The sequence below is a fragment of the Pteronotus mesoamericanus genome, unplaced genomic scaffold (assembly GCF_021234165.1).
Source record: "Pteronotus mesoamericanus isolate MK-2021 breed Mesoamerican mustached bat unplaced genomic scaffold, CSHL_Meso_final contig_20, whole genome shotgun sequence".
Classification (NCBI taxonomy): Eukaryota; Metazoa; Chordata; class Mammalia; order Chiroptera; family Mormoopidae; genus Pteronotus; species Pteronotus mesoamericanus.
In genome coordinates this window covers 80,643,654-80,665,458 of record NW_026555085.1, presented here as the reverse complement: position 1 = coordinate 80,665,458, position 21,805 = coordinate 80,643,654, and the positions used below count along the sequence as shown (strand labels likewise).

The following is a 21,805-nucleotide window of genomic DNA, read 5'->3' as shown; positions in this document are numbered from 1 at the left end:
GGTCCTGATTTTTTAAAAAAAGATTTATTAAAGTTTAATCAACAATACTTCAAATTTTATTTCCAAATACATCTTTCTAGACCCTTCTTCGTGGTTCATATTACTGTACTCACTAAACCTTTATTTGCCATGCAAGTCCTGCTTAATATTTATATAATGGTGTAAGTAATTTTCCAGGCTAATATTGTTAAAATTCTCGAGGGATTTTATGCTAGACATGAATTCAAGTGCTTCTCTTAACATAGTCTCAATACAGTCTTGCTACCTTGAGGAATATATTGCTTTGAGATCCTAGAATGGGAATAATTATGACACTGGTATTACACAAATGGCGTGAAGGAAGTAAAAGATCAATATAATTTTCTCAAGGATCTATACATTTCAATTCATTTATTAAAAACTCAATTTCTTCTTCTCTAGCTTAAAAAATGGGAATATGATTTTCCCCAAATGGACTCTTTAAAGAATTATTAATCAGAGACATTAATAGAAGGCAGAAGCAGAAGTTTTACTTGGGTTTATAATGCACCTGAGGGGCAAAAATGCTTTTATATTCATTACATCCTAAAAGCTTTTTGTTTGCTTTGTTGTTTTTTTACTAGTAACTTTAAAGCGGCTCTGTTCCCGAGGACTCTCTGTGGCAGTGGAAATACTCTGTGTCTGTGCTGTTCCAGACAGTGGTTAGTAACTGCATGTGCCTCTTGAGCACTTGAAATGTGGGACTGAATTTAAAATTTTATTAAGCTTTGAATAACTACATGTGGCTACTGTATTGGACAATATACATTAAAGCAAGATCCAGGCTAATTGCTCTTTTCTAAAAGTAATACAGTAAAATACTTATTTACAAAGTCCATACGTCAATGGTTAGGTTTGAAATTCTGGGCTGCATATGAAAAATCAGAAGGTAGAAGCTCTAACATTTAATCATTTTTTATTTTTCAATTACAGTTGACATACAGTATTATATTACTTTCAGGTGAACACCCCAGTGATTTGACATTATATAACTTACTAAGTGAATGTCCTGATAAATCCTGTATCCATGACACCGTACATAGTTACTAGAATGCTATTGACTAGATTATTCCCTATGCTCTACTTTACATTCCCATGACTTTTCTGTGACAACCAGGTTATGCTCCTCAACCCCTTCACTTTTTTTCACCCATCCCCCCAACACTCCTCCTGTCTGGCAACCGTCAAAATGTTCTCTGTATCTTTGAGTCTGTTTCTGCTTGTTAGTTTATTGTGCTTTTTAGATTGGATTGTTGATAGATATGTATTTATTGTTCATATTTTTTATCTTTTTTCCTTCTTAAAGAAGACCCTTTAACATTTTATGTAACACTGGTTTGGTGGTGATGAACTCCTTTGGCTTTTTCTTGCCTGGGAAGCTCTTTATCTGTCCTTTGATTCTAAATGACAGCTTTGCTAGGTGGAGTAATTTTGGTCATAGGTCCTTGTTTTTCATCACTTTGAATATTCCTTGCCACTTTCTTGTGAGAGTGTGTTTATTTTTTATGCCAGCAAATTTTTATTTGGAAGTTAATGTATATTTCTATGTCTTTTGTCAAAATATAAGCTTTGTAAGTTGACAAAAATTTGAATTTCCAAATCTTTTACACCAAGAGGGAATTGATACAGTTACTAATTGTACTACTATTTCCTAAGGCAAAACAGTTTTCTGAAATACCAAATCTATAAGAGGATAACTATAACCTTAAGTAAATGATTAGATTTGGTAATTCTGTTATTAGCTGAGAGTTTTATATATAATGTTTCCACAGTTACTTAGGTGGGTTAAGGTAGTCAATAGGCTTATGATTACCCTCCCGGGCAACACCGAAACAAGCCAAGGTTACTGCTACTGCTGTGTTGACTGTTCGAGTTACTTCTTCGGGTGTCTTCCCCAGAGATGGGTTCACTTCCATTATATCTAATCCTGATAGTAGTCCTATAACAAATGGAAATAAGTTAATTTGTTAAATAGTTGACATTTTAAATTCAATGACTTTGAAATATTACTCAGGAGTTCAAAGAGGGGATGACCCACTGAAACCACTTCAGCTCTTACATCATGTGATGGGTATTCTGGAAGTGTCAACTGGGGCTTGATTTTCAGATCAGGGAGTATTAATACATATTGGCCATGTTTAGCTGTATATCTGCTTCTTTATTCACTCAGATATATACCTACCTGTTTTGTAAATTTCTTCTGTAATGTAGAGACCTTCTCTGTAAGTCAGACCTCCGGGGACTGGTGTGCCAGTAGCTGGTGTGACAGATGGGTCCAGTCCATCCACATCAAAGCTCAGATGAATTGGCCTTTTCTTTCTTTTAAGAGGTGGGAAAGGAATTTAGTTTAAAGTTAGTGGTTTAATATTTAGTAAATAAATATAGTTCTTACTTTGCTCTATAAAAAGGAACAGCCTAATGAAGTGTCATGATTTTACATAAAGGCTTCATTAATAACATTGATTAGTGTCAGTAGCAAGTTCTTTTAACAATATTTATATTATACACACAAGCATCATACCTTCCTAGTAGATAGCTGAGTGTGTCTTCCATCACCTTGCCAATTCCCAGTTTGTCTACTTCAGTCATTGAGAAGTATTTAATACCCAGAGTTTTCAAAATGTAGCTATGAAAGAGGAGATATTAAAATAATCCATAATTAATATGGAGGCTGACCCTATGCCCTCTTGTTTGTTTTTAAGGAAAGATCAATGTGGTAAGATACATAAAATATTTTAAGTTCTGTGAACTCTATGTATATATCAACATATTATTAACAGCAAGTCAATATAAAAATCATCTGAATACACACACACGTGCGCATACATATATGCCTATAGGTACATGTATTTATAAGTATAGATATATAGACAGTGCTTAAGATAATTTTTCCTCATACGTTTGGCCAGTACACCTAGCACACAAAAGGACAAAAATGAAGGTCAATCACATCAAGGAATAAACTTACTGTTCCCCTGGGTCCACATCTCTCAGGCCAATATACACAATATCTTTGGCAGATATGCAGGGTGTCACCCAGGATAATCCTGGTACATCTGGGATCTGAAATCGCAATGTTTCCATTTGGTTATATATGCTTCTCTTGAGCAAATCTTACATTGAAATTTAAGTACACTTGTTGGATTGCATATGTCTTATATTTAGAACACAAATTTTTAAGAATCATTAAAAGAATACAAAATGAAGAAGAGAATGCCAGCCGCCCCTGGTAGTACCTTGATTAGTTTGGCCTCACTCAGCTTGACCGTGTGGCCCAGACCTAACCTGAATCATTTATCAGAGTTCAGCAGTTTTTAATCAAGTGGGCACCATTTCCACTGGGCCCTCCTTTCCTGGGACTCTTCCAAAAGGAAGTCAGTGTGCTTCCATCACTTCCATTCCTTCTTAACTCCTCTCTCTCAGTAAGGACTTAATCTAGAAGATGGCTCAGAGTGGCTGAGGGAAACTTTTGACTAACCCTTTAGTTGTTCTTCAAATATCCTAGAGCCAAGTTTGCTTTATCTTACATATTTTAGAAAAGAAGTTTCTAGGGAGCAAGGAGGTAGTTCTACTTATGATTTAGATATGTGCTTTTCACAATAAAGATGTTAAATAATAAGCCATTGTAATCTGCATTTTAAAACTCCATTTTTGAAAAGGCCCTATCATGCAGAGGGGACACTTGGTAAGAATAAGAGGCCGGCTGTGTGGCCTGTGATAGAAAGAGGTTGGCTTTAGGAAACAAGTTCTGGCCCTTTCCTGACTCCTGACTACTCTTGGCATGTGATCTTGGGTGAGCAGGGTTAACCTCTGAGCCCCTGCTAAGTTGCTTATAAAGGACTACACTCTGCCCCACCTACTAAAAAGGGTAGTTTAAGAATCAAAAGGATATATATAAAGTCAGTTTGCAAACTGTCAAAAAAAGGAGAGGTACTGAACATTACCACCTTTATCCTCTAACCCTTTGCTTATTGGCTTCCAAGAAAATTGAGGTACCACCAAGAATAAGATGACAGAAAGGTTCTTCCTTCCCTCCACTTGAACTGCTCCTAAGGTTATTATTTTGTAATAAAATACCAACCAGCCTTTTACCTTTCCCTTTAGTTCCTTCAGGAGGAAAGACACAGGTTGTCCATGCAAGTTCCCACTTGTGGTTGTCTGTGGAGTGTTGACATCGGTGTGAGCATCTATCCAAATGACACAGAGATCCGGGTGGACCCTGGCATGGCCAGAGATGCTTCCAATCGCCAAACTTGGGAGGAAAAATTTGTGTGTATTTCAGGTTTGCAGTATCATAACGTACATCCTCTTTCTTTCTCCTTTTTGTTTTCTCTTTACATACATCATATTATTAACTCAATGCTCATGCTTTGTTTCCCTTTAAGTCAAAATGTCTGATATTTCTCATAGGTTTTTAAATCAGAGATGTCAATTAACCAATTATAACAACAGAGAAAGTAGCATCCAGCAACACATTAAAAAGATCATCCACCATGATCAAGCGGGATTCATCCCAGGGATGCAAGGATGGTTCAATATCCACAAATCAATAAGCATAATACATCACATAAACAAAAGGAAAGACAAAAATCACATGATCATATCAATAGAAGCAGAAAAAGCATTCAATAAGGTACAGCATCCATTTATGATAAAAACACTGCAAAGTGGGAGTAAAGGGGGCATACCTCAACATAATAAAGGCCATATATGAAAAACCTACAGCCAACACCATACTCAAAGGGCAAAAACTAAAAATTTTCCCACTAAGATTGGGAACAAGACAAGGCTGTCCGCTTTCACCACTTCTATTCCATATAGTATTCGAAGTCCTAGCCACAGCAATCAGACAAGGAAAAGAAATAAAAGACATCCAAATTGGAAAGGAAGAAGTAAAACTGTCATTGTTTGCAGATGACATGATAGTGTACATAGAAAACCCTACAGACTTCACCAAAAAACTACTCAACCTAATAAGTGAATCTGGCAAAATAGTGGAATACAAAGTCAACATTCAGAAATTGAGGGCATTTTTGTATACCAGCAATGAAATATCAGGATCAGAAATCAGGAAAAAAGATCTCATTTGCTATTATAACAATAAAAGTAAAGTACCTAGGAATAAACTTAACCAAGGAGGTAAAAGACCTATACTCAAAAAACTACAATACACTGAAGAAAGAAATTAAGGAAGACATAAATAAATGGAAGCATATATTGTGTTCATGAATTGGAAGAATTAACATCATCAAAATATCCATATTACCCAAAGGAATTTATAGATTGAATACAATTTCTATTAAAACACTAATGATGTATTTCACAGATATAGAACAAACATTTCAAAAATTTATATGGAACCATAAACAACCCTGAATAGCTGCAGCAATTTTGAGAAAGAAGAACAAAGTAGGAGGGATCACGATACCTGACATCAAACTATATCACAAGGCCACACGCTGTAATCAAAACAGTCTGGTACTGGCATAAGAACAGACACATAGATCAATGGAACAGAATAGAGAGCCCAGAAATAAACCCATGTCTCTATGGTCAATTAATATTCAACAAGGAAGGAAGATGCATAAAGTGGAGTAAAAATGGCCTCTTCAACAAATGGTGTTGGGAGATCCGGACGGCTACATGTAAAAAAATTAAATTTGACCATCAACTTACACCATACACAAAAATAAACTCAAGATGGATAAAAGACTTAAATACAAGTTGTGACACCATAAAAGTCTTAGAGGAGAACATAGGCAGGAAACTCTCAGATATTCTACGCAGCAATAGTTTCACTGATCTGTTCCCTAGATGAAGGGACATAAAGGAAAGAATAACTAAATTGGACTTGATCAAAATAAGAAGCTTCTGCACGACTACAGAAAACATCAGCAAAATGAAAAGGGAAACAACCATATGGGAAAATATATTTGCCAATGATACCTGGGGCAAGGATTTGAAATCCAAAATATATAAAGAACTCACATGACTCCACTCCAGGAAGACAAACAATCCAATTAAAAAATGGGCAAAGGACCTGAACAGACACTTCTCCAAGGAGGACATATAGAAGGCCCAGAGATATGTGAAAGGATGCTCATTATCACTAGCCATCTGAGAAATGCAAATTAAAACCACAATGAGATACCACTTCACACCAGTCAGAATGGCCATCATTTACAAATCAACAAACAAATCTTACACAAAAGTTAAAAGATTAGGACTGACCATACAAAACCCTTATTCTCCCACTCTTGAATGTTTCGAGTATCCTTCAGAGAATCATGAGTGTCTGGTTTCTAAAGTGGAAGCAATTGTGCTTTCATATTCAGTATTGATTATTCAGCTGGATGCTTGTTTTCCTTTTAGGTTTCTTGTCTTTTTTGCCACTTCTAAATTGTCCACTTAAATTTCTTTCCACTTAAAATAGAAAGCAAGCCCCAGTTCATCAACTGCTGTTTGTCTTAGAAGCCCTAGTAAGAGTTTGACTTTAGAGAAGAAAACTGAGGAGGGGGAAGTAATTGTCTCTTGCATTGCGAGCCATTGTAATGTTTATACTTTTGATCTAATCATACTTCCATTAACATATTTTAGGAACTTGAAAGTAAACATTAAAGAGGCTTATGCACAAAAATTATCTTTGTCATATTATTTGTAATGCTGAAAATTTGAAGATAACCTGAATATCAGACAATATGGGTATATACAATGATATAATAATTTAATGAAAAATTATGAAACAGTAAAAAATATGCTTATAGATCATGAAGTAAGATAAGGAAATTTCTGTAGATTAAGAACAAAGCAAGATAACATGCACACATGCACACAAATGTTAAAAAAAAAATTGTGTAAAAGGGAAAAAACTTTGGCAGGAAGGAAACTGCCAGATTTTCAATTCCAGTTGAAAAGCTTGTTAGGGAACTATAATTACCATTGTTTTTTTTCCTTTTATGTGTTATATATTTCAAAAATTGTATAATTATTATTTTATAATGGAAAACACTTTTAAAGATTGACCTACTGGGTTGTTCCTACTCATGATCAAGTACAAAAAGTTGACTATGAATTTCCTCAGTTCTTATTTATTTAGAAAGGTAAGCCTGTGCTGAATATGTTACTGAAATTCATTCATATTTCATGTACTTTCTGCTGTAGTAAAGATAATGCATGACTTAAAATAGAGCTAAGTCTCTTTCCAAAATAAAGTAGTAACCAATACAAATTTTTTAAGGGCAGAAAATGTGGTGTAAACTATTGATCAGTGCTTTCCCATCCATATGTCCTCTCGTCACACAATACTGGTTATACTTCCTTCATGCCATTTGTGCCAGGGCACCATAGAGCTCATCATTGAACAGCACCTGTGGTCTCCACCCAGCACCACGCTGATCCTTCCATTCTTCTTGACTTCTGCCACCATACCAGCCAGCTGCTCATTCGCTTTTCCCACCGACCTTGGGTTCTTCACGATTTGAAATGGACTGTCATTAGGGACCTCAGCAAAGGGCAGGTCGCCATAATCTTTTACATCACATTCTATAAACAAATGGAAAGTTGCAGGTTATGAAATAAAAAAACGATTGCAAAACAGCCTGTGCAGGATGATTTTAAATGTACAAAATAGGTATGTTTTCTAAAGTATGAACAGAAAAAGTCTAAACAGACTAGAAAGTTGTGAAGGTAGAAACAATGCCTACTTTTGCCTGACATCATCGCCTCACCTGGGCTGCACCCCGGAGCCTGCTGCCCACTGGGCTCTCAGGAAACACTTGGATCCATCCAGTTAGGCTGTAAGTACAACAGCAGCGGGCGTCCTTCTAGTTTGGGTTTAATGGGTGGTGTCACTGTCTTTGTCTCTGTCTGGGCTTGTGTGCTTTCTACTTTTCACAATAAGCATGCATTTTATTTGTAGTAAAGAAATAAATCATTTTAATAGAATATGTGTGTGTGTGTGTGTGTGTGTGTGTGTGTGTACATGCCCAGAAGAAAACACACCATTATTTTATTTGTAATCCTTGGTTTCAATCCAATCTGTCACCTGATGAAGCTGTTCAGCTCCCTCTTCTGTCCATTGTACCAACCTCACAGTGGTATTGTCAGAATTTAGTAAGAGTATGTGGTTACCATTGATCGTAACGCTTCAGTGAGCTCAAGAAATAAAGACTTAATTATTATACTCTTTAAATAAGGTAACCCAAAGTTCCTAAGGACCTGGGTGCACTTTTTAAAAGGCCTTGCATTAGGCCTCAAGACACAGAGCTTCATGCGAAACTGTAATAGGGGCTCAGTTCGGTGTTCTCAACTGAACGGTCATTGTGTATTGTATTCATTCATGTCTGTGTGTATCCATGATTCAGTAACAACATCAAGAGATTTAACCTGAAATAAAATGTGACCAAATTATGCTTGTTAACTGATGAACTAGTGCCATTCATTTACTCAGTACTTCTCTCCTGGGGTTTCTCTCTCTCTTTAGACTTATTAAATGTAATTCTTATTTCCTAGAATGTATTTATGTTAAGTATACTGGTCAATGATTTTTTTCAGAAATATCTACAGTCTTTCAGTTACCACCACAGTCAAGATTTAGAACAGTTCCACTGCCCCCCTAAGATCCCTCGGGGCCCTTTGCAGTCCATGAATTGCCCATTTCCATTCTAAAGTGGCTGTATCATTATACTTCTCATCAGGAACATCTGAGGGCTCCAGGTGGTCCATATCCTCACCAACACTTCATCAGTGTTTTTTATATATACAGGTGACATTTACTTTAGCTATGCTTTTAAAATACAAAGTACTTTTCATTGGGATGCTCACATATGCAAATACATATGTGTGTATAGTATGAGTAATAATAGAAATATATCAGTAGTATTAGTGGTTTTTTGTTTATACTTCCCATGTTTATGAATAGCAGTGGTGTAACTTAATACTCCCTTATTATTTCTCATATTACAGTGGATGTTCATGGGCATATTTTTGGAGAGCTTAGTCCTCCTCTTAAAGAAAAATAAGTATCAGTTTTTGCAACAGCCAAGGGAAATGAACTGCTCCAGCTAGTGGAAGGAAGTGCCTGGAGAGAAAGGCAGAAACTGAAAGAAAATACAGTTTTGACTTAATAGCTCATTCTGATGTCTACGGTAGGTATTCGTGGATGTAGCTAGCTGTCTACAAGAAGTTCTAACTTTACTCTTGCACAATGTGGAAAGACAAGGAATTTGGCATAGCCACCCAGGCCTAATGGTAAAGCTGCTGAAAGCTCCATAGGTATTCCTCCCCACCTGGTTCTGACTCAGAGACCCCAGGTCCATTCCATTCCCAATCCTTTTGAGTGGCCCCATTTTCAGAATCAACTGAAAGGACAAAAAAAAGCACCTTTCAAGCCCTCTTTACCAGAGCTAGCTATCTCTTTCCTTGAATATGTCAGGCTTACTCAACTGTTGTTTCTCTACGTCTCTATCCTTAGGACTGGAGAGATTACTAAAAGCATCCCCCACACAGGTGTTTTAAGAACTTATACAAACAGGTCATACTAGACCCAAACGCCTAGACACTGAACCTAAAGATAACAGCAGAACAAACTGAAGCCTGCTCAATCAGCCGGAAACCTCCTAATTTGCAACTAATTGCCATGACTACCCTGCTGCGCTCCCCTCTTCCTTTATCACCCAGTAAAAACTCACAGCGTCATTTCACATCTCTTCACACCAGGTCCTTTCTCACCGTGTGAAGTGAATAAAACGCTGCTCTCTGCCTTTCCTTCTCTTTGTGAATTCTTTCACAGCCCGTGGTACCGGCCGCCCTAACACCATTGACAGAAGGGTGGTATCCAAGGAGGCCTGTTGATGCAATAGGCCACCCCGTTCATGGGCTCTGGGTGGCAAAGGGCTTGAAAAGCCTTGAGACGCTGAACAACTAGCCCCGATTCCTCCTCCTCCTCCCTCACAGAGCTGGGAAGGTTGGGGTGGGGGGCGCTGTTCTTCCTGCATCCAGCTCCTCAGTGCCTCTTCCTTTTACACACCAGGCCCTAGGAACCTGGTTCCCCACCTGACCCATTGGAGGAGCACACTTTCCCAGCCCAACTTGACCTACCTGAAGCCTGCCGCTTCTTCGCTGGCGCTAAGCCCCTACCAAGGAAAATGGTGTGGTCAAACAAAGACTCAGTATTATTACTGTTTTATTTCCTCTTACAAATAGGGCTCCTCTTGCTAGTAGTGCACTTCCTGCTGCCCCTTGCCTTTCCTTTTCAATCCCCTCAACTCCCCCACCACCGACCCTTACTCCAGTTCTTAAACACACAGATTCTCTTACACAGTAATCTGGCTGGAAAGACAAAATATGCTGAGTAAATGAACAATACTGATCATGCATTTCCCCCATATGCTGCTTTTTCTTAATACGGTGTGTGTCTAAGTTACAGCCAGAGCTGCAGTTCTGTAGCACAGATGTCATTCCAGACACACCCTGGGTTAACAAGAGCTCTTCTCTTCAGAGTGGGGAGGAAATCAAGCTGATCATCTTGCAACTTAAAAATGATCTCACCCTGACTGGCATGACTCAGTTGGTCAAGTGTCACCCTGCAAATGGAAAGGCTGCAGGTTTGATTTCCGGTCCGGGCACATGCCTGGGTTGCCCGCCTATCCCCGGTCGGGGTGTGTGTGAGAGAGGCAGCTGATAGATGTTTCTCTCACACATTGATGTTTTCTCTCTCCCTCTTTTTCCCTCTCTTCCCCTCTCCAAAAAAAAATAAATAAATAAGATTTTTTAAAAAAATTACCTTGTTCTTTAAGTTTCTCAAGCAGGCCAGCCTTTCTCAATACTGTAGGGCCCTCTTCTACTCCTCCTCGTGGCTGAATGATTAAAAAACAAATTCAGACATCATCTTAATCATCAGATGCACACAAATAAGAAGTTCTTATTTTTTTAATCAGTTGAATAGCAACTTGTGATTTATTGAGTTCTTACAGAGCCAGAAATTTATGTAATCTCATTTAATTAACACAACAAGGTAGAGGGGATTACTTCTATGTCAGACATGAGGATCTAGAATCAGGAAGTTTATATAATTTTCCTACAGGCACACAGCTGACAAGTGGCAGAGCCTCAGGACCTTACCCAGGTCCTTCGGATTCCAAAACCTGTATGTCCTCTTCCCATCACACCATGTTACCCACATAGTAAACATTTATTTTGTATAAAAGCACTCCAATAGATGGAGATACAATTATTAAAAGGAGAGGGTTTGTATCTTTTAAGTAACTCATGAGGCAATAGGAGATTTGGATATTTAACCTCCATTCCAGTACTTAGAGATTTGCTTCAAACCAAATACTGTACAAGACGTCATAACAACAGAAACAAGATACTCCTAACTCTGCCAGACCCAGAGGGTATGGGGTGGAGCAGATGGTATTTCAGTTTAGTGTTGCAACATGAGTTCAGGACAACGGAGGGGTGATGGAGAAACTTTGTAAAGCTGGGGAAGAGCTTGAGTAAAGGCATTTTTTAGAATGTGGCTGGGGAGAAATCTACACGCAGGCCCTCACGGTAGAACGTGGGGGTCTTGGGGACCACGCAGGCAGCAAGGAAAAATCACCTAGGAGCTGGCTGAACCCACAAAGACAACCTGGTATGTCAACTTTTGACCTGCTTAATAAACTCAGTGAACAAGAAATCTGCACTTGCTGTTTTTACGTCAGGGAAGCTAACCTACTTCCTCCTGGTAATAAACCTTATCCAGCTCCTGGCAGATTAGTGATCTAAAGAGACAGTTCTTTTATGCATCTCTCTGATTCTAATTTCCGACAAGGTTTTTACATACAAAGTTATTTCCTGTCGTCAGAGAAGAGGTGCCAAAAGACATACATCTGTCTGTAGGATTGGACTGTGGCACCAGACCAAGAAATACTTCTTCCCAATTCAAATGAGCAGATGACTTGTCCTGGCTGCCAAGCAAATCCTTAATTCAAATTCCTGTCCCTGGCAGTATGGGACCACATGTGCTCTGCCTGACTCATTTCGCTCCTTTATTCCATTCCCTTTTCACCTGACTTTCCTCACCCCCACTCCAATCAAATAGATACAATTTCTCATTCTTTACAGCCCCATAGAATGCTGCTTGGCTCAAATTTTGCCTGTGGTTTTGTATCAGGTTATGGTCCAAGTTTCTTTATAATGACACTTCATCGATGCTCAAAAATTGTCAGTTGGATAAAATTCCCTGGCCTTTTCCTTCTCCCTTCAAAACTTTAGAACAAATTTTATGGACCTCTTTGTTGACACTGTATTTGCTCTAACACAGTCACTAAATTTTTCCAGAGTGACCGTTGCTAGCATTCTTTTTTATTTCTTTGATTCAAATTGCTTCTCAGGAACAGTCCTTTCTTATTGCTTGGTTTACGTCCCCTAAAGGGGTCATCATCTGCCTAATGCCTTTGCCGAGGTCCAGGGCCCAGAGCAGGTTCGCACTGTTTCTCCCGCCCTCTCCCCCTTCCCAACCTCCCTTCTTGTCTCCCTTGCTCCTTTTCTTTTGTGTGTTGTTTCAATTCTATCTTTGTTACAACCTGCCCAAGAATAAGTGAACATTTTGAGGATTTTGCAATTAACCGCAGCCTTAAAAGAGCAATTTCTGAGTCAGCAAAACGTGGTGGGCACATAATGCAATGTACAGACCAGACATCTTAGAAATGCACACTTGAAACTATATGACCTTATTAACCAATGTCACCCCAATAAATATAATCAAACAAATAAGTAGAATACAGTGCAAAAAACAGTAGCCCTACTGTGCTCTAGGTATACTTAAGGATAGGAGTTCTTAGCATGTGGTCTTGGATGAGACTCAGGTGGTTTGTGAAACAACTGATCATTAGCACAATAAATTTTATTTTGTTTATATAGATATAGACATATATATATATAGACATATATATATGAGAGAGCCATTTCAGTGTCACAAAATGTCCCTGTGTTCTGAGAAGACCTTTGAAGGACTTCCAGGGAAAGTGAAGCAGTATTTACTGACCGTCCAAATGCAGTTTGGGTCTCTAACCTCTGACCCATCCTATTTGGTTTTGCAATAAGAGGCCAGAGCGCAAAGCAGGAGTTCAACACTAAGAAGAGTATAACACTGCCTGGGTGAGCAAAGAGAAAGTTCTGAGAAACTTGGAGGAAATTCCATTTAAAACAACAACAATGACAACAACAACAAAATAACCTTAAGAGTGTCAATTCACACTTGTCCGAATCTGCTCTTTTTTTATATGTCCAAGTCTTTGGTGTCTGTAATCTTACTATATTTACCAGAATGAGTGTGACCAGGTAGAAGAAAAAAAGAGTGGATTTCAATGTTACTGTCATGTTTGGGCAGTCTCAGAGTTTCTTAAATCCACTAATTAGCTCTTTCAACATTACCAACTTACAGTCAGATTTTCTTTCTTTCACTTTTCTTTTTTCCTGCCTCAAAGAAAGGTATGCAAAGGATTCTTTAATACATGGACTAACACTTTATAGAATTATTAAAGCCCTTAAAAGTATGAATCATTCACAAAGTTGCATAAAGCAATCATATATAGGTTATTCAAATTAAAAGAACTCTGATGGTTGATGCCACTCTATGAAATTTTTCTAGACATTAATTATGTAACTAAATAAATGTATTTTCTAAAAATTCTTTCTCTATGTAGCACTAAAAACAATGAGAACATGGAAATCTAAATAAGTAGCTAAAATGAAGAAATAGCCCATTTCCATTCAAATAAAAATATTTCTTTTTTAAAAATATGAGGAAAATTTATTTTCTCTATTTTTTATAAAAACTTAATTTAACTTACTCTGGATTTTAAAAGACTCAAGCTCCAATCCCAGCTGCACCTCTCCACCAGCCAATCAGTGTGACCTTGGCTAAGTTACATCACCTTTCTATGCCTCAGTTTCCTCATCTATAAAGTGAAGACCGTTACTGTAACCAACTCATGGGATTACTGTGAGAATCAAATTAGATAATGCTCATAAAGAACTTGACTGCTTTATCTGTCACAGAGCAATTGCTATTTTTGCTCTGTGACAGATAAAAAATGCTATTTTATCATTTAAAAATGCTATTTCTTTATCATTTAAAAAAAATTAACATGTTTGAAAAATGAAATTGAAATGAGTGGAAAAAACATTTTACATAAAGTGTTTTTCTTTCAAATGCAAGTTTAGTATTTCTAATTTTGATTTCCTCTACTTTTGTGGGTTTCTCTTGTTAACAAGAGACAACACTTACATATACACTCACTTGGCAAAGGAGAGATTAAAGTAAGTGAAACGGCTATTGTAAACTAGAACCACGTAAATATATATAGTCTATGGAGCTGAGACATGAAGAAATGGAGCCATATTAGAGAGGGCAACTACAGGCAGCAGATGTATGTATTTACCTTTGCATTCTAATGAGGGGTGGGTCATATTTCTTTAGTAAACTTAAAATATGGTCTTCCTACCAGACTGAGCTTAACATTTCATTATTTTTTTATTGATTGATTTTAGAGAAATGGGGGAGAGAGAGAGAGAATCTTATTGTTCCACTTATTTATGTATTCATTGGTAGATTCTTGAATGGGCCCTGACTGGGGATCGAACCCACAACCTTGGCATTTTGGGACAACGTTCTGAATCAACGTTCTTGGCCAGAGCAATATTTTATTCTAATAAGAAATTATCTCAGTGGAAAAACAAGATAAAACCCCACACCTAATTTCTAGAAAACAGAGTAGTGAAGAGACATTTCAAAGTAGTTTGAGTCCCTTGCTGGGGGAAAAAGAGGTGAGACAAAATACTGCCGAAACAGAAGCCATATAATGTTACTTCTCCAAAAAGCCTCTCTCTTTGTCATATCTTTGGCATTCTGCCCCCTAAGCCTTGTAAGCACACTAGTTGGTGCAGGTATTGAGCACGGGTCATTAGAGGCCCTCTGCAGCATGGCAGGGCTCATCTTCAAGGAGAGAAGGCTCTCGAAACTTCTGGGGGTGCTAAGAACCAGGAAAATGGGCCGCTTTCTCCATAGGATTTTAGACTTCTCACTCTTGGTGAAAAGAAAGCACTGAAGCAGCCCTACTCACCTTAGTTGTGAAAAATAGATTTCCATGCTGCTAGAAATTAGTACCCATAAGAGAGGATTTCTTTTCCAAAAATCTCTATACAGTTAACTGGAAGTTGACATTAATTTTCCTTACTTTGCAAGATGAAAAAACAACAGGCAATGAGAAAAGATTATTTTTTCAAGATGTCAGAAGATGAGTTTCAAATTAATTTTTAGCCCCCAAAAGTGTGTGTATAGTATTAATCCATCTGGTCCACAAACCACAAATAAATGTATTAAGAATGCCTTAGTCATATCAAGAGTTACTGGGTACATTTGACATTACACCTAAAGCAGAAGAATATCTTCCCCCAGTTAGAACTTTTTTTTTTTCCATCCTCATCTTAAATAATAACCAACTATGTACTTACTGCAAAACCATTTGCTTCTCATGCTTCCTGGGAGCTGCTGATCTCAATCAGCAAATTACTGCCCTATTCTGGGGTTTCGTGGTGACCAGGGAAGAAAAACACACAGGAGGGGCCCAGGCAGTGAGCATTTGAGCAATGCTTCACGCAGGAAGCAGGCTAAAAATATAAGGGAAATTTAGTACATTCAAATAAAGTAGACTGTGGCTGAGATTAGAAGCCACTAATATAAATGGATTTGTGAACATAATTGTACAGAATTTCAAAATGGTGAGACAATGTCAAACTACATACTATTTCAGGGCCAGCTTGAATTTAACTACCTAGACAATAACACCTTACTAATTTTAAAAACTGGAACTGTCTAATAAATTCCAGCTATTCAAAGGCAGGCTTTTTACTCACCTGTCCCTTCGAGAAAGGAGCTCCGATGATCCCTATGGGTTTTGACTTAGAACTCATGCTCTGATGTTTCTTGTCACTGCACCCGAGTTCTCCAGCTAGTCACCACTCTCTGCAACCCTCAGTGACAGAAGGCACATTTTTTTCCCACTTATAATTGGGTTGGATCTGTTTGCTTTATTCTAATGAGGAAGATTGGCTCCACCTACTGAACTAAAGAATGTTAGTGTAATGGAAGTCTCACAAGTTCTTTATATGTGGCATAACTATAAATCCTCCAAGTCCAGGATCTCTGATTAAGTGAGATTATTCATGTCACCAATTCACAGCCATTTGACAAGTCATCTAGGGTAATACCTCCCCTAATCACAATCTTTATTTCCCAATCGTGATACTCTTTTTTAATCATCAGTTCATCTCTATCACATAAGCAGTGCCATCTTCTAGCTGTGCCAATTCGGGGAAAGGCACGTACATCCTCTAGGCTTTTGAGTCCTTCTCTGTAAAAAAGGGCTGGGACTGGTAAAATAATCTCTCACATCCCTTCAAGCCCTACAATCCTGAGTTCAGGTTTCACACACTAGGATTAATGGTTAATCAATTAGTCACACATTATACACCACTAGGGTATAGATTTAGGGAAAACATAAGACTTCCTTTTCTGCTTATTACTTAAAGAAAATTTTAATTGCCTCATTAATAACCAAGAGGTGTTACCATGCTAATTTTTAAATAGAGTGTGTAGGGAAATAAATTTTCAGAATCATAATACATAATCAAGATATAGAAGTAAAAGCAGCCAACACTGAGTTTTTATCACGTGCTGGATTCTGTCCTGTTATATTACCTCATTTCATCCTTATACCAACTTTATGTCAAGTCTCCACTTTAGTGACATTTTCCTGATGAAGAAACTGAAACTCAAGAAAGTTGCCAAATGTCACACAGATTGTAAAGAAAGAGCTATGATTCACTCTTAAGCACTCTGGATCCACCTAACCTCTAGGCTTTACAGTCAAAACATGAGCCGTATGTTAAATATCCATGCCTGTCAAATCTGTGAGAGAAGTTATTGCCATTCAAAAGTGTGGATTTAGGAGAAATGCACCAAGTGTTTTTTTAATTTAAAATAACATGATTGTTGCTAAGAAGGAAAATTAAGTTAGTAGAAACTAATTTCCTTTTCTGTTAGTGGGAGAGAACATTGTGGAGTATTCAAATACTGTGAGGGCAGAGAATTTTGTCTGTTGTATTTTCAGGACTTAGAATAATGCTGCTATGTGATAAGCACTTAATAAATATTTATAGAATGTGCAAATGAGAAAACCAAAGTCTCACAGGTCCATTTTATGTTATTAGTTAATTTATTTTTTTATTTATTAATTTTAGAGAGAGCAATGGAGAGTGAGAGAGAAATCAGTTTGTCATTCTACTTATTTATGCATCCATGGGTTGATGCTTGTATGTGCCCTGACCAAATATCAAACCTGCAACCTTGGCATATTGAGATGATGCTCTAACCAACCGAGTGAGCTATTTGCTCAGGGCTCACAGGTCCCTTTTAATAGGACCATATTCCAAATAGGCTTCCCATATATTGTTGTGTTGCCTTTTTATTTGACAATCTAAGAGAAAAGATGTCAGTGCCTCTAACTAAATTGTCAGGTATTTCATGTTTCCAAAATTCTTGTGGCACACCAGTTGAAAATGCTGTTTATGGTGTTGATATTGCAAAAATATTTTCCCAAATGTCAGTAATCTGACAACTTTGTACATGTTATCACCCCAAGTTCTTAATTTTTAGATAGGCAACTGAATAATTTCCCCCATATGTGTTTTTTTCTTAATTTGGAAACTTTGATTAAGTCCTTCTTACTCCAAAAATCACAATATACATTTCTATATTTTCATCTGTGTGCTTTAGAGCTTATCTTTCACATTTACTTCTTTAATCCATCTGCACACAGTTTGGTATATTGTGAAAATTTTTCAACTACACTTTTTCCTGTATAGTCCATCAGTTTCCTAAAAAATATCTGTATAGTTCCTCCATTTTGTCTCATTGACTTGAGAGGTATCTTTTTTTTTTTTTGATTTTTTTTAAATTAATTTATTTACTTTTTAAATACATTTGTCTCTGCCTTCCCCCCACCTCTTTCCCTTGCCCCCTCCCACCTTCCCTCCCTCAGCTCTTCCCCTTTGGTTTTGTCCATGAGTCCTTGCTATATGTTCCTTGACTTTCCCCTTCCCTTCCCTTTCCCTGCCCCCCCCTCCCTCTTGTCTCTGTTGATTTCTTTTCCTTTCAGTGTTGCTGGTCATATTTTCCTTGCATCTTTGTATTGTTGGTTAGGTTCCGCTTATAGGTGAGATCATATGGTATTTGTCTTTTGCCCCCTGGCTTATTTCGCTTAGCATGATGCTCTCCAGTTCCATCCATGCTGTCGCAAAGTTTAGTACTTCTTTTTTTCTTTCTGCTGCATAGTATTCCATTGTGTATATGTACCATAATTTTTTGATCCAGTCATCTACTGATGGGCATTTAGGTTGCTTCCAACACTTGGCTATTGTAAATTGTGCTGCTATGAACATTGGGGTGCATAGGTTCTTTTGTATTGGCGTTTTGGTGTTCTCAGGGTATAGTCCCAGCAGGGGAATCGCTGGATCAAAAGGCAGTTCCATTTTCAGCTTTCTGAGGAAATTCCACACTGCTTTCCATAGTGGCTGCACCCGTCTGCATTCCCACCAACAGTGGACTAGAGTTCCCTTTTCTCCACAGCCTCGCCAGCACCTGTTGTTTGTGGATCTGTTTATGATGGCCATTCTGACCGGTGTGAGGTGGTACCTCATGGTGGTTTTGATCTGCATTTCTCTGATGGCTAGTGATGCAGAGCATCCTTTCAAATGCCTCTGGGCCCTCTGTATCTCCTCCTTGGAAAAGCTTCTGCCCAGGTCCTTTGTCCATTTTTTGATTGGATCGTTTGTCTTCTTGGAGTCAAGTCGAGTGAGTTCTTTGTATATCTTGGAGATCAAACCTCTATCTGATGTATCATTAGCAAATATATTTTCCCAAATGGTTGGCTCCCTTTTCATTTTGCTGATGTTTTCTTTAGCCGTGCAGAAGCTTCTTATTTTGATGAGGTCCCACTTGTTTATTCTTTCCTTTATGTCCCTTGCTTTAGGAGACATATCAGTGAAAAAATTGCTGCGCGGGATATCTGAGAGTTTCCTGCCAATGTTCTCCTCTAGGACTTTGATGGTGTTGCGACTTATATTTAAGTCTTTGATCCATCTTGAGTTTATTTTTGTGTATGGTGTCAGCTGATGATCCAATTTCAATTTTTTGCATGTAGCCATCCAGCTCTCCCAACACCATTTGTTGAAGAGGCTGTTATTGCCCCATTTTATGCTTCTGCCCCCTTTGTCGAATATTAGATGTCCATAGAGACCTGGGCTTATTTCTGGGCTTTCTATTCTGTTCCACTGGTCTATGGGTCTGTTCTTGTGCCAGTACCAGATTGTTTTGAGTATAGTGGCTTTGTAGTAGAGTTTGATGTCCGGTATTGTGATCCCTCCTACTTTGTGTTTCTTTCTCAAAATTGTTGCGGCTATTCGAGGTCGTTTATGGTTCCATATAAATTTTTGAAATGTCTGTTCTATTTCTGTGAAATACGTCATTGGTATCTTAATAGGGATTGCGTTGAATCTATAAATTGCTTTGGGTAGTATGGACATTTTAAGGATATTAATTCTTCCAATCCATGTGCACGGTATATGCTTCCATTTATTTGTGTCTTCCTTAATTTCTTTTTTCAATGTTGCATAGTTTTCTGCATACAGGTCTTTTGTGTCTTTGGTTAAATTTATCCCTAGGTACTTTATCTTTTTTCGTGCTATATCGAATGGTATATTTTTCCTGATTTCTTCTTCTTCTATTGCATTGCTGGTGTACAGAAACGCCTTTGATTTCTGAATGTTGACTTTGTATCCTGCTGTTTTGCCAAATTCACTTTTTAGGTTGAGGAGTTTTTTGGTAGAGTCTACAGGGTTCTCTATGTACACTATCATGTCATCTGCAAACAATGATAGTTTTACTTCCTCCTTTCCTATTTGGATGCCTTTTATCTCTTTCTCTTGTCTGACCGCTGTGGCTAGGACTTCCAATACGATGTTGAAAAGAAGCGGTGAGAGCGGACATCCTTGTCGTGTTCCCGATCTTAGTGGGAAAGCTTTCAGTTTTTGCCCGTTGAGTATGATATTGGCTGTAGGTTTTTCATATATGGCCTTTATTACGTTGAGGAATGCCCCATTTATTCCCATTTTACTGAGTGTTTTGATCATAAATGGGTGCTGTACCTTGTCAAATGCTTTTTCTGCATCTATCGAGATGATCATGTGGTTTTTGTCTTTTCTTTGATTTATGTGGTGTATCACGTTTACTGATTTGCGTATATTGAACCATCCCTGCATCCCTGGGATGAATCCCACTTGATCGTGATGGATAATCTTTTGAATGTATTGCTGGATGCGGTTTGCCAATATTTTGTTGAGGATTTTAGCATCCATGTTCATCAGCGAAATTGGCCTGTAGTTTTCTTTCTTTGTAGGGTCTTTATCTGGTTTTGGGATCAGGGTGATGCTGGCCTCATAGAAGGAGTCTGGCAGTCTTCCCTCCTCTTGGATTTTTTGGAATAGTCTGAGAAGGACAGGGGTTAGCTCTTCCTTAAATGTTTTGTAAAATTCTCCTGGGAAACCGTCTGGCCCTGGGCTTTTGTGTGCTGGGAGTTTCTTGATTACTGCTTCAATTTCCCCAACTGTTATCGGTCTGTTCAAGCTTTCTGTTTCTTCCTCCTTCAGTGTTGGAAGATTATACTTTTCTAAAAATTTGTCCATTTCATCAAGATTTTCAAATTTCTTGGCATATAATTGTTCATAATAGTTTCTGATAATCATTTGTATTTCTGTGGTATCAGTTGTTATTTCTCCTCTTTCATTTCTGATATTATTAATTTGGGTCCTCTCCCTTTTTTTTTGATGAGTCTGCTTAAAGGTTTGTCCACTTTATGAATCTTTTCAAAGAACCAGCTTCTGGATTGGTTGATCCTCTGAATTGTTCTTTTTGTCTCTATGTCATTCAGTTCTGCTCTAATCTTGACTATTTCCTTCCTTCTACTTGCTCTGGGATTTATTTGCTGTTGTTTCTCCAGTTCTTCAAGTTGTAGTGTTAGGTCTTTTATTTGAAATGTTTCTATCTTTTTAAGGTAAGCCTGTATTGCTATGAACTTCCCTCTCAGGACCGCCTTTGCTGTGTCCCATAGGTTTTGGACAGTTGTCTGTTCATTTTCATTTGTTTCCAGAAATTTTTTGATTTCTTCTCTTATCTCATTATTGACCCATTCATTGTTTAATAGTGTACTGTTCAGTCTCCATGAGTTTCCAAGTTTTTGAAGTTTCTCTTTGAGTTTAATTTCGAGTTTCAAGGCCTTGTGGTCTGAGAAAAAGTTTGGTATTATTTCAATTTTCCTGAATTTACTGAGGCTTGCTTTGTGTCCTATCATGTGGTCTATCTTTGAAAAACTGCCATGAGCATTTGAAAAGAATGTGTATTTTTCTTCTTTGGGATGTAAGATTCTATATATGTCAGTTAAGTCTCTTTGATTCAGTGTGTCATTCAGCGCCACGATATGTTTATTAATGTTTTGTTTGGAAGATCTGTCCATTTTGGACAGTGGGGTGTTGAAATCCCCTACTATCAGTGTGTTGCTGTCTATATCTTTTTTGAAGTCATCCAACAATTTCCTTATAAACTTGGGGGCTCCTATATTGGGAGCATATAAGTTTACAATGTTGATGTCTTCTTGATAGATTCTTCCTTTAAGTATGATAAAGT

The 21,805-nt window shown here is 37.8% G+C and overlaps 1 protein-coding gene across 1 annotated transcript; it reads right to left on the bottom strand.

Annotated features, from left to right (window-relative positions):
• Positions 1-917: 917 nt before the first annotated feature.
• On the bottom strand, positions 918-16,075 carry ARG1 (arginase 1). The gene is made up of 8 exons (XM_054569973.1): positions 15,922-16,075; positions 10,802-10,874; positions 7,386-7,560; positions 4,111-4,270; positions 2,987-3,081; positions 2,540-2,644; positions 2,201-2,337; positions 918-1,957 (listed from the first exon to the last, which is right to left on the bottom strand). The coding sequence occupies exons 1-8, from the start codon at positions 15,976-15,978 to the stop codon at positions 1,791-1,793; spliced, it is 969 nt and encodes a 322-aa protein (XP_054425948.1). The 5' UTR covers positions 15,979-16,075; the 3' UTR covers positions 918-1,790.
• Positions 16,076-21,805: the final 5,730 nt, after the last annotated feature.

Coding starts and splice junctions, on each gene's coding strand:
- ARG1 (XM_054569973.1), bottom strand. CDS start 15,978: ATGAGTTCTAAGTCAAAACCCATAGGGATCATCGGAGCTCCTTTCTCG. Junction 10,875..15,921: donor CTCCTTTCTCGAAGGGACAG/GTGAGTAAAAAG, acceptor TTAATCATTCAG/CCACGAGGAGGAGTAGAAGA. Junction 1,958..2,200: donor AGAAGAAATTTACAAAACAG/GTAGGTATATAT, acceptor CATTTGTTATAG/GACTACTATCAGGATTAGAT.